The 13,751-nt window shown below is 37.0% G+C and overlaps 1 protein-coding gene across 4 annotated transcripts in view; it reads right to left on the minus strand.

Annotated features, from left to right (window-relative positions):
- Window positions 1-287: 287 nt before the first annotated feature.
- SLC17A5 (solute carrier family 17 member 5) overlaps window positions 288-13,751 on the minus strand; it is a 27,690-nt gene continuing 14,226 nt past the window's right edge. For 3 of the 4 annotated variants that reach the window (XM_085316049.1, XM_085316048.1, XM_085316046.1), the window contains 3 exons: window positions 10,224-10,371; window positions 4,473-4,563; window positions 1,423-3,122 (listed from right to left, as the gene is read on the minus strand). In XM_085316049.1, coding sequence (XP_085172175.1) covers window positions 2,985-3,122; window positions 4,473-4,563; window positions 10,224-10,371 — 377 coding nt within the window. In that variant the 3' untranslated portion in view covers window positions 1,423-2,984. Of the gene's footprint in view, window positions 304-1,422; window positions 3,123-4,472; window positions 4,564-10,223; window positions 10,372-13,751 lie in introns of those variants that run through there. The other variant, XR_014897153.1, reaches the window with a different exon arrangement.

Raw genomic sequence — 13,751 nt, forward strand, 5'->3', positions numbered from 1 at the left:
GAAGAGGCTTGTCAACACTTTCATGTCAATGCCACACAACATACTATAGGGTATTCTGCTAACAGTTACTCCACCCTTGTTATTAATGTAAGATTTTACACTAAATGTTCCAAAAGAAATATTTAGACACTCTGTATAAAAGCAGAATTGTCAGAAGACATCAAGGAGAATGCACTTAAAAATACCTGGCAACATTAAGATACACTCCCAAGCGGTGATTCAACTCCTACTCTGAAACAGGCAAAAACCGTTTTTGAGCTCTTGACTTCTCTAATTCCAGGGCGCATCCTAATCAGAGGGCTCCTGATGAAAAAGGAGAACACAGCTTCTTACCTTGGTAAATCCRTGGAGCAAATTCAGCATAAAATTACAATGAAAAGTGTTGTTTCCTGGAAGAAAAAGTAACCAAAAAACCTGTGCAGTTCTAACCACGACTGTCTCACACAGGTGAGCTGAGAACAGACATATTCAAAACCACTGTCACTTCTGAAAATACAGAATATGAGAAGTGTTTCTGAACAGAGGCAAAACAGATTGACCAACAGATGCGTGTACAGGAACATGGCAATGCAATACAAAAAAATTATGATTAGCAGAAATCATTTATTGACAGTATTTTCTTACAGATTTTCCTTTCTTGTGAGCATGATGCAGAAATGTAAAATTGCTAAGTGTTTGAGAGTTTTGCTGGATTGGGAGCAAGAATCTCGTCCGATATTCTGATTCTTTTAAAATTAAACTGGAGATAATTATTTCCAACCAAGGTAATTGCAGCCTATTCGTTAGAAATAAAGATGTATAGCATTTTTTCAGGCCCCCTTTCTGCACAATTTCACCTAAAAGTAACAGAGTATATAAYAGGAGCATTAATGATGCATTAGATGAATAAAACTAAAATCTGGTATCCAGGTCAGAAATTCCTGGACTGCTCAGTCTGGCTGATATGCCTAAAAGCAATTTCAGTTTCACTGGACTTAATTCAGGCTTGTTTCAGTAACATATAGATTGTCTACATATTTAAGGGAGCAGATGTAGTAGATGTATTTTTTCTGTTGAAATTCAATTTGAGTGTTTTCAATGGAAAAGACTGAAAGCATGGGAAGCTGAAGTTTCAACTTCAAAACAGACRAAAAAGAAACCCTGTATGTTGCCCCACTCATGACCTCTAGAAGAGTAGAGGAGTAAGTTAGTTAAAAAGAACAAGACTAGTAAAAGAATGCAAATCTCTGGACACAAAGTGAAACTTTTAATAGAGCCAGGTGGGAGATGCTACTCACTTGCAAAACTAGATAAGAAGCTGATGAAGCAGGTAGTTTTTCAGGAAACAATTAGCCACCCCTTAATCCAGTCAAGGATGTTCTTCAGCATACTTTAACTAGAGGATTGTGTTCTAACTTCTAGGAGATTACCATTTTCAACAACTGCTGTACATGTAAGTATTTATTCCATTTATTGTGAAAACACAGGAGATACAACATAGSTTTAACACAGTCCCACTGAAAAACTACTAATTTCACCTGAACTTTGCACCATTTATTGTAGAAATGCTGCAGACACAAACACAGATTCAAACACACTTCCACCAACCAGACATGACATGACAATGAAGGTCAAAACAATACGGTTTTAAAACTAGTGAAAGGTGGATGCCATTTCCCAGAAATGAAGGCAGGCAGGCTCCACTGGAGCAGCTTCAGTACTGGATTTTTCTTCTGAATTGGTGGTTTACAGAAAATCCAGAGCTTCCCCCCCCCTTTTTTTTTTAAAAAAAGAAGTTAAGTGTTTAACTCAGTTGCTCCAATCTACAGATTTTTGGCATAGGAATTTTCCTTTGCTTTGTGACAAGATTACTCAGCTGTTCACTCAACTAGGCCACTATTTTCAGAGATTTCATTTAATCAATTAATTAATTTGTGGCATTTAATTGCATGTTCTGCAAAGGATGCTTAAGCGTTAAATTCTATGCTGATGGGAGAATAAGCATCAGGATATTGCACTAGTTCTTTTTATTCTATTTTTTATCTAACAAGACGATTATAGAGCTAATTTTCTTCATTATGCCCTACACTGACCTTATTTTACTGCATTTACACTGACAGGATGACATACATCTACATGCAAGAGGAAAGAATTCCACAGTATCAATTAACAGCCAAAAACTGCACTGCCAAGTTCAAAGTTATGTTAATGTAAACATTCTATTTCTATCTCACTCCTTACACTTCCTAGATTTAAACCAGATTTGCACCACTTCTTTGCACAGATGAATAAAAATAAGGTCTTATTTAAAAAACCTGCACCACAGGAGAACAGTAATACATGGCTTACTCTGTCAGTTACAACCATACATTTCACTTCCTTATTGCACTCTATCAGCTGTGAAGCTGTATTCTTGAAACAGTGAATGTTTATATATTGAAAAATTGTGCATAAAATAAATCCATCTGTGCATTTCTTAGACTCTGATTAAAACACTGACAAAAATAAAAGAATTATAAAAGGCTGTAGAAAACTAGAAATTTTCTGGACATTTAAACCACCGTATCAATCTTATTATGGAAATAAAAGCACTGCTTTTTGTGTACAGTTCTTTGCATTCCATTCCTCCTTATGCTGCCACACAATCACTTTTTTCCCCTCTCATTTCATTATCAGCCATCCTCCTACTCATTAATTCRGAAAAAAAAATAATTAAAATCTGGAAGGAAACTGAGCCTAGCACGTCAGTTTAAAATGTTAATTCTCTGATCATATATTCGTTATCAAGTCTAACATGAAGCCATTCTATTTAACTCAAGYAGTTTCTTGTTAGGAAATAACACACATACGCTGCCAATGATTTCCAGTACAAAAAAATAAACAGATAAAATAGTCAAACTGAAAAGCTCTGAAGACTCCTAGGCATCAGTAGAAAAGGCACTTTTCCGGTCACATAATTCTAGGACATAGGGATTCAGCACAGTTTTGGTATTTCAATGTCTCCTTCAGTTTCTGTGCAAGTGATAACCACTGACTGCCCAGTCTTGAACTTCTCCACTTCCAAATAATGCAAAGAAAATTGCTCCAAATAAATTAATAGAAGCAGCAATATAGAAAACAGTCTGCCACTCTCCCACGGTATTCTGTCAAAAGGGAAGGAAAAAAAATGCAGTCAATTAGTAGCTCCACACTCAAGAAAGTATTTCTCGGATGCTATCTGGCCTGCCTATTTAAATGTAAATGCTATACAGCATGATTTCATACCAGCGTAAAAATATTATAAACAAAAATCAAATTGCCAGTTTAGGCATCCTCAGTTTAATAATCCAGCAATCACAAACAGTCCTATCAAAATTACATTAGATAATATGGATCAGTTTATCACCTCAGAAGCACAATCTTCATATCCAAATTCAGATTTGCACACAGACACACAGAAAACGTTAAGTTAATGGGAAACACTACTTGGCTTTCAGGTCAGCTGACTCAACAGCCGACATTCTCCCTACACTAAACAAGTTAATGACTACCAGGCAGAGATTCCAGACTCACCAGCATTTTAGCTATATGTGAATTTTGCTCAAACGAGATACTTATCTTCATTCAGATTTCAATAAGAATCTTCTGAACTCTGGTATTTTTTGTAAGAAAACCTTGACGACATGTAGCAAAGAACTGTGGACTTTATATATAAAAATAATACACGCAGATGTTTTAAGGCTATTCTTTTTAAATTTCAGGTGACAAGTGTAACAAGTCATAAATGATCTTACTAAGAAAACAGAGTAACACCAGAATAGCACATTCATATCGGGTGGGGAAGAATCATTAAAACCTGCCTGGAAGAAGCATATTTGTTTGGATTTACGCACATATTTAAGGAAATTACTCCAGTGATCACAAATAGCAGCAATTCAATTGTATCAATAAACTTGCTCCTCCCACTTCCTTTTTAAAAATATTTTAGAATAATTCATAAAGCTGATTTAAAACAAAAGCAAACAATTCCTTTCTTCCTCCCCCCCACCTTTTTTTTAAAAAAAGTAATTAATCACACTTTCTGTCCAACTATACCATTTTGGAGGTCAAATTTAACACTTCCTGTTCTATTTAGGCCTTGGGAAACTAATGTAGTTTAGAGTGTTTTGATCCTGTTAGGTACACACAGACGGATGCATTATAAAAATCATACATTTGAATCTAGTTTCTTGTTCATCTGACAAATGCTGATCTTGCAACTGAACAGCTTGATTGGGAGACCGATTTTTGAAAAAACATAGAAGAGCTTGTCTTAATTTGTTAAAACAATACTGCAACTGTCTTATTTAGTTGGAATTTTAAGAGAACTCAAATATGTGTCAAAAATGTGCAAGTTCTCCTTCCCAGAGAATGTAAGGGCTGAGTCACTAAAGTTCTAAAGCTCTACATACATCTTTGATTTTATCTTTAAGAGATAAAATATAGTAATTGAAAAAAACAATAAACAGACTTACACTGTGAGTGAGGTTCTTGGCAATAACTGGCCCCACCATTCCTGGGATGGTGGCAAATGAATTTGTGATTCCAAGYAGGATTCCAGCATACCTGTAAGAAATTGTTCCCACTACTTATTAATCTTATCCTGTTTAGAATCATAGAATCAGCTATAGAAGCAATTTTGCCTAATCAGATCATACAAGCCTCATCTTGATCACACATATTAAAAAACTAATATTAAAGTGGGAGTCAGTTGCATTTATTCTAACTTACATTCAGTACATGTTTACATTCTCCAGAGGCCAGTTACAGAATTTGGCTTAAATTAACCACTCAYAGCTTTGCTTAAGACCCATAAGCCAAAACCACATGCCCTTAGCTAAGCCACAACCAAACTCTCTAGAATGGATTCACSGGTGAAATTAGAAAAGAAATACTGCATGCCTCAAAGTGGAAAGGCAACAAGCAGTATGACATAATGCTTTCTGGCAACAGTAACAGATAGGTTCAGATATCATTGCTAAAAAGTATCTGCGAAAAGGCAGCATCACTACACTGGCTTGATATTCCCACTTACACTACAGAGTAAGTTCCGAAGCCCAAAGTCAGCAGAGCTTGGCAGCAATCATTCCCTTCAGCTTTCTTGGGGTGAGGGCTTTAAATGCCAATTGGGAATGGGTCTGTTTTATCCCATTTTGCGGGCTGCACCTCTTCCAGTTTCGCTCTCAGACTTCTGATTCCCTGAATGCGTAGACTACATGTACCCCGCACCAGCCACTAAAACTTGCTGGGAAACCCTGGTAACTTGCTTAACATCCAAGCCTCAGCATCCTCTCTACGAAGAATTAAACATCTCACAGGAGTTTTGTGGGACAAAAAAAAAATATCATATAACATACTAAGATCAGCTGTAGTTTACAAGAGGAGAAAGAATATATCTCCCATYGCTTTGAGCTGTTCAACCAAGTGAAATCCTGTCCTCACCTACTTTAACAATGACAACATAACAATGTATTTACGTCTCTAAAGACTTCCTGACTGTTTTCATTTACTAGAACATGAAAATTCAACAATACCATTRGTATAAAAGGTTGTGCTATATGTATTTAATCCAGTAAGATTAGGAAAACAAGTTTTTCCTGAGAAAGTAAATTATTAAACCTACTAGTTATTTTTCTTGAAAGTCAGTATATATATATATCAGTTCAAAGTAGGGCAATGTATTTTAGACTGCATTTCACTACTGCAATTAAAATGATCCTTATTTCTTATAAATATATCATATATAACACTTATATCTCTTTGATATCTTGGAAATGCTTTAAATTTAAAGGCAGATCTTCCTTATTCAGATAAGCATACAGTAAGATTATTTMAAGGTTTTAAATGGAAGTAAATGCATTTTGTCTTCAATGTGTTTAAGCACTACAATACTGTTAATACACACTTTCAAAACTAAACAGCTTAGTAGCTTCTCTGGTTCTCAGAGATCAAAGACAATTCATTGCTGGCCAAATGCCTCTGGTCTTGCCTAGTGTTTCTGACATGGGTGCACTCTTGATAAGCTCAGTGTTTGATTCAGATAGCAGCTATGCCACTCCCTCAGCACAGGCAAAACTCTACATGTAGCATGAAAGCAAATACAGACCTATCTGCAGGGCAAGACTAAYAGGCAATCAATAGGTCACGTTCTTATGAGATAGTAGGTGTAAGTGAATACAAATGGACTTTCAAGGTAGTTAGAAAGCAAAATCAGGAGTACAAGAACAGGTATGTGAAGTGTATAGCATATAACAGAGCCAAAAGAGTAACGTAAGGCATCAGGGTGACACATTTAAATTTAGAACAATATGTTGCCATAATTATAATTTAAGAGCTAAACTAGAATAGATTTCCCACACAAGAACAATCTTGTCTGTTCCCAACAATTCAGTGCACCGACAGCATAACAAATGGTTAGAAACCAAAAACATAGAGCAATTATTTTTCTTCGGTATCAGTATTTTCATTCACTTTTTCCTGGGAATATAAATATTATGTATTTGGAATAATGCAAGTCTTAGTAGCAACAAGGGGCCCTTTGCTATCCTAATCAGCATACTTTGCCCCTTACAACGGGCATGTAAACACATGTAAAAAATCCTTTGATTCACTTCTGGTTATTCTTATGTATGCAGAGGTTGTTCTCATAAACAACAACAACAACAAAAAAAAAAAAAGAAAAAANCCCACACAATTATGCCAAGCTTTCCCTTGAAATTGTGAATGTCTGCCTGGTCCATTTCAGCCATAAGAATTCAGATAGTTCCAAAAACTTAAGCAGGAAAAAAAAAGTAATAATAATAATAGTCTTTTCTCTTGTATTAGTCTGGTAATTCTATATTTGAAGACAATTTTCTGTATGATCTTTGTTACAAGGACATGCCCTTGTTCTCCATCTCCAGTTGGACAGATTTTCCCTGAATTAAAGCTTGCATTTGCTGAATAGAAAGTCACTGACTTCAGTGAAACAACACTCACTCCATGAGCATATTCCAGGGAAGTTTTCCTGCAAATACAGCCATTCATCCCTACAGGCAATGCTGGGCCAAAGATTCTTAACTGAGAGCAAGACACTTGCCTCTCTTGCACCTTTTGCTGCCTTTTGTGTACGTGAGAAAATAGAGGGGTGGAAGAATTTGTCTGACTTAAATGCAAAGGGAATAAAAGCAAGAGTTTGGGGAGGACAGGAAGAGTAGAGTGGGATTAGGTCAGTAGGAACATCAGCATTCTATGTGGTAATTCTAATTATGCTTTCTTGGCTGATACAAAAGTATCAGTGGCACTCCATTAAAAAAAAAAAAAAAAAAAACACTTTGTGGCTTTTTTAAACACCTAAGATACTGTATATACTCTCAGATACAAATTCTCCCCTAAAATAAACATTAGGGCTGCAAAGTGAAGCACCTCCCCAACTAGAATACATACCCCTCCCCTTCCCACTACCCTGAATCTGGAAACCTCTTGTCACCTGCATACAAAACATTTGTTTGTGCATATGCTTCATGAGACATGTGCTGCAGTTGCATGATTTCTTTTGCTGTTACAGCTCTGTTGCACTTGGAACAGAGATGGAGTAAGTGTGCTCACTTACTGAGCAGCATTTAATATTTTGTTCCACTATTTGCTCAGTGTACAGACCCAGGCCTTACTTTCTGCATACTATTCAATTACTACAAGCAGAATTTTAATCATCCCAATGGCTTTCCAGTGGAATTCCTCACAGATATTACTTTATTTTCACAACACTCYTGGTGGGTGAGATGACAATATAGTACCCACCCATCCCACAGATACGAAATGAAAACACAGGCCAAGAACGTATATTCCTACTGGATGCTTGATTTGAGATTCTGAGGATCTGATTTTAAGAATATTTAACATACAGTACTCATACTCCAAGAATAAGACTCAAGCTGCTGTGGGCTCCCTTTAGAGATTATGGCAGCCTCAGCCACCTTCTTTTTCAGGACCAAGGAATCCTTAAGAGACCACATTCCTGAAGTAAGAGGATATGAACATGAGCCTCAGACGATCATGAAAGTGTCTGATCGAACTGACTTATCATATACGAACTCTGTGGCAGAACAGTGGAAAGAATGAATTCCAAGAGCAATGTTCAACTACCTTAAGTACAAAGCTTCCTTTCCCCTATAATGCCTTGCTGCAGCTGTTACATGGTCTCCAACTTCTACAGCTATAAGAGAATACCAGTCTTCATCTCTATACAACACTAAATCATTTCTAGAGCAGGATCCATCCTGTAAAGAAAAGGCTCTATGCAGGGAAATATTATGACAATAACCAAGATAATTTTGTAATGCATATGAAAAGGGAGACAATTCAAAAATTGCACAGCTATCAAATTCTTCCATTGAATAATTTAGAGTAGTAATGTCTTTCATCATTAACGCTTATGCTTTTTTTTTTTTTTTAAAAAGACATAAAACAAGTTATTTCTCATTATTGTTTCACATTTCAGGAAACTCTGCAAAGCTAAGCTTGAAATAGAAGTTGTATAATGGCCCCATAACTCCCCAGGTGCAGTGTTTCAGTTAGATAATTGTCATTCTTAACTCTTCCCGATTTAAAACACAATACAGCACAGAAGCCATACTTTCATATTCATTCATAGTACAAGCTGTTTGCAGTCATAAAGTAATTCTTTCTTCTTGTAGTAGACTCTCAGACATGTTCTGTCCCCTGTGTGTCTCCTCCCAGCCAGGTCTCAGGAGCCATCCTTTCTTTATGGCATTGTTACACATCCTGCCTTAGTTTACCTGACTATCCTTCCTTGGTTCTACTCAACTCCTCCTAACCTCCCTTCAAAACGTCCTTCCACTTGTCCTTTGACAGACTCTTTCAACCCCCCCACTCCAGCTTCCTGATTGGTATTGCTGCTTTTTCTTCGCTCTTGCTCATTACATACTTTCATATGCAAAGACTAATTCAATTACCACTGCTTCACACCTATCTCATATTGTAAGTCAATATTGCCTTGTTTCTTCAGCATCTTCTCCCAGATGYCTATCCATCACCTCAGAAATCCTAATTTACAAACATGCCCCTCCTTTATATCCTTTTCAGTCATTGTCTCCATCCTTCCAACAGCCAAAGCCTGGGTACCATTCTTCAGTTGAAACCTAAGGTCTCCCATGAATTGTCCAAATTCTAAGGACTTTTTCTAGCTAACACATGCCTTAGATACGGGTTTTCTTCTCCACCCATAGTTAAATGCTTGTTGTCTTACTCATTAGTACAGAAGCACTTTTCTCCTCCCATTAAAAAGTCATTTACCCTCCTTAAATCTAACTACCACTGCAGATTTAATTAACCACACAAAGTGCTTAAAAAAACAAAACAAAAACAAMAAAACAAAACAGGGCAAAGAATATCATGTGGACTTTCAAAAGGAGTATATATGCCCCTGTTTTTCAGGAAACACACAGCTCCCCCAGGCTCTGAATCCAAAACACATTAAACACATTAGAAAAACAATCAAAACTGAAGACCAACTTCCATTTTGAAAAGTAAATTATTTACGAGTAATTGTTCATACAGGAGTCTGTCCATTGATAACAGGTCACCTACTAATAGCAGAATTTTGGCACCAGTGTATGTATGTTACTTTCCAAATACAAGTAACTTGCCTGAAATACAATAAATGTGATTATGCTCATACTAACACTTGACAGTTCTAATGGAAAAAACTTAAAAGGGTGAAACACTTAAGTGTACTGCACTGTTCTTTAAACACTCTTCTATTATGATTATTAGTCAAATAGGATAAAAGCTAGTAAATACAATTCCAGTAATTATGTTATTTACTACTGCAGGATGAAACACTGCATTATACTAAACAGTTGTTCATGCCACATCTTTTGCCAAACTTGCAGCTTTTTGCAAATACAGTGCTGGTAACTGTAACACTCCAATATCAATTCTTGTAGTCTCATTTGGAGACAAAACAAGTGACAAAATAGGGCCTGAGAAGAAAACAGCAACAATTTTGATTTGAAGTTGAGGCAGTGACAAAGCATTTATATATGCATCTAGTAACCTGGATTGATTCCACACTGAAGATCAAACTCTACAGAGTCAGCATTGCTTTTGTCCCAAGTCTCTACAGAACTGTGATCCACATATAAGGCTCCTGGACACCCCAACAATACAAAAAAGGTGGTCATAAGGGTATCACAAGCACTAACAATAGCTCCAGCAATACTTACGACGGTGCTATGTCCAGATGGTTGATGCTGTAACCAGATGTACAGAATCCTCCTAGGGCTGTTGATATGGTCATGAATGCAACAGACAGTGCATAGTTACAGCCTACGAATCCAGCTGCTACTAAGAACACCGCAGGTCCAATCATCCCTTTAAAATAAAAATCTTAGAATCAAGAGATTTAATAGCTGGAAAGACATTAACAGGCTCTAAGTTGTGTATACATTTTTGTACAACTTCCACTGCCACCTTGTGTACAAAATCCAGCACTGTGCTCTGCATATTAAAATGGGCCAAGTGGGGTGGGGGAGGAAAGATATGTTGCAACCGTATTGCTGCCTCCAGAGGGAGCCAGGCTGTGCAAGTCAGCCAGACTAGAAAAATCTCACAMTGGCTGCAAAGCACAAGCTTTAACTGAATAAAACATCACCAGAATTCAACTGATACTGAAAACGAGTTCAAAAGCTAATTTAATGTTATTAAAAAAACAACAAAACTCCAAACAACTAATAGAAACGGTGCTGACACCAATAGGTGAATAGAGTACTGTGATTAAATTACCCTTGTTTAATTCTCTGTTTTTAGGAAATAGTTCTATAGTTTTCCTGCTAACACTTCCTAGAATTAGCTTTATTTTTTTTAATTAGAATCTTGCATACAGTTATACTTCAGCCTGCAGTATCATGTAGAAAACCCAAGCTAACCTTGGAGACATTACTTCACATTCTGGGAACAACTCAGCAGCCCGTTTGAGCTGCTGCATGCTGCTTCTTGCCTGAAGTTAACTTTGGTGCCCATTTCCCATACCAAAACAGGCCGGGTACATACACTCATTGCAATCTCCAGCTCTAAGTGCCTGTTTTTTGTTCATGAAGCCAACCTAAAAGCTTCCTGCATTTCATGACACCACAGCATGCTGCCCCTGACCTGTATGGATCTGGCTATGAGGCACTGCAAGCAAACAGAATCACCAAAATGGTGCAGGTTTCACAAAATGCTAGCGAGTTTGTTATATTGCTTTGCAGCAAGCAATCGTAGTGGCAGGTACTGAACCGCATGCAGTTGTGGGCACACATCAAGCAGGCTGTACTCTGCGTGGACCCTGTGATCTCATACTTAATGATGATTCACTAATYGCTAATTTAACTGCTGATTCACTATCACTCAGATCCTGCCCTGCAGTACTGCTGCCTAATGCTTCTCCYTTGCTTTTTATTTTTTAAATCAGCAATCGACTTCATCTTCCTAAATATACCCTACGTACTCATCTTCAGCACCCCACCTTGATTTCAGGTCACCTCTCCTGCCAGAGAATCAAGACGGTTTTGGATTCTGTTTGGCYTGCTTATCCTGGTAGTGACTGAGAAGTTTGAAAGTTTATTCCTGATCAATTATCCAAATCTTAAATAAGCAAAACATCAAAACACTGGGTTGGTGACAGACTGATGCCTGACAATATACCCTCTCAGCTCAAGGAAGTCGTTCACAATGTATTACTCTTTTAAGCAATTATCACAATTTTAACATCAATTTTATCTACCCGATTAGTTTGCTTGTAAGACGAGCTAAGGTTTCTATTCCCAGAAATGTCTGTCTTTAACCTTTTCAAAAGAGAAATACAGCATTCATGTTGCTCTTTTTCTGCTTATCCTCACAAGATAACTAAAACTCCTCAGAGACTGCAGGCTATATTCTTAGATACTATAGTGAATATCATCACTGTGCTGCCCACTTGAATACGCACAATTTAGGTAATCTTTAATTGTCCTTTTCTTATATTAATCTTCAACTCTTTGTCAAGTACCTATTACAACTGATCTTTGTTCTGAAGATTGAACCAGAGAAGGCACTGAATATTCCACCTCTCCGTGTACTGTTCATAACTCTGAGTCAAACAGAACACATGGCATTTATGAACTAGCAGCAAAAATGGTAGTGTCTGATGTCAGTAGCCAGTTTGCCACAATAACAAACATTCAACACAGGAGAACAGAGAGCACTRAGGGACAACACATGCAGATAGCCCCAAGAACACCGAATAAGACAAAAGTCATCCTCATCTGTAATCCCGTTACCAGTTCAGTTCAAAGGGCAGTTTGCAAAAGTTTTCGTCTTCTTTCTTTGGCTCTATCGGAAATTACCTAAACCATACAGGACTAAAACAAGATCTCTGGAATAAATGCTGACTGAAACAAACAAACAAAAAAAACCCTGACAGACAGACAAAAGCTAGGGTGAAATTATCTGAGACAGATTTGATTCTGTCTTTACAGTAACCTTAAAAGAAGTAATTTGATCGGAGTACATCTACAAGCTTCATTTTAGCCAGTGATCTAAAATAGTCTTCAATAGCATTTTATTTCTTAAAGCTCTTTCCAAGTAATTTTTGCAAGGTGAGAATTCTGGAATACACCAGGACACACAAATGTGCAAAGATACTGCCATATTTAGCTGGATAGTGTATGCTCTGCTAATATATTATTTGTTACAGTAGGCTATGCATCATGGCATTGTACTACTGACATCAAGCTTAATGAGATTTAGAAAGCTTTTCTTTTTTCTTTCTTTCCTTTTTTTTTTTTTAAGAAAATTCATCAAGATGAATTCTCTCTTGCCTTCTTAGTAGCTGATGATCACCAAAGCAGCACTGGAGTGCTTATACAACACTCCTCAGCAGGAAACAAGTGAGAAATATCATATTCTTCACTTCCAAGAAGGCAAATTGCAGTGAATAGTAATAAAGTGAGCTTGCTCAAGGCCAGCAGTCTAGTGGCAGTATTAAGGGCAAAATCTGTATATTCAGACTTCTATTCCACTAGGACACCTTGGTTGTTCTTAGAACATATGGCCACAGCTKTAACAATCTCATTCAACATCATGCTTATCCCTGACCGAGATTTTATTTAAAAAAGAAAACCCACATCACACACTAACTTAATATATGAGCATTTCTGGATTTCAAATTGAGTTTCATTACTGTGTCCCTCTTCATGCCACTTAAGAGTTTTGTCAAAAATTCTTGGTTCTACTTTAAATTCATTAGTTAATCACTTTTGTTCTGAAGTGCGTAGGCCTGTGCGAAAAATAAAACAGGAAATGTAAGTTCCTTTGACACAGGTGATAGCTGACTAAATGCATCTCAGGATTATAACTTGGGGAAAAAAAAACAAAACAAAAAGAAACCCCAAGAATAGCCTAGAGCATGGCACCCATATCGTGCAAAAGGGCACTGGATTCCAAACAGGGATTTTACTGACTTTCAAGGAAATCCAAACACATCTAAAGATTCTATCCTTTGATTCAAGTACTGTTAAAGCAATCTATGGAACTGCTGCTTTAGTTGCATATTTTATTTGAGAAACTGAGCTATTACAAATAGGTATCATTTTTTACTTAATACAGGACAGTGCAGTTAGATCATTTTTCCTCAGTATTTTGGTACACATGGAAAGGGTTCTGCTTGCTGTTAAGGTAAGTTACAACATTTCAGTTTCCTTGATCAGTAGGATATCATATTGACAACTAAAAAG

The sequence above is a fragment of the Rhea americana genome, unplaced genomic scaffold (assembly GCF_003343005.1).
Source record: "Rhea americana isolate MKP2758 unplaced genomic scaffold, rheAme1 scaffold_45, whole genome shotgun sequence".
Taxonomy (NCBI): domain Eukaryota; kingdom Metazoa; phylum Chordata; class Aves; order Rheiformes; family Rheidae; genus Rhea; species Rhea americana.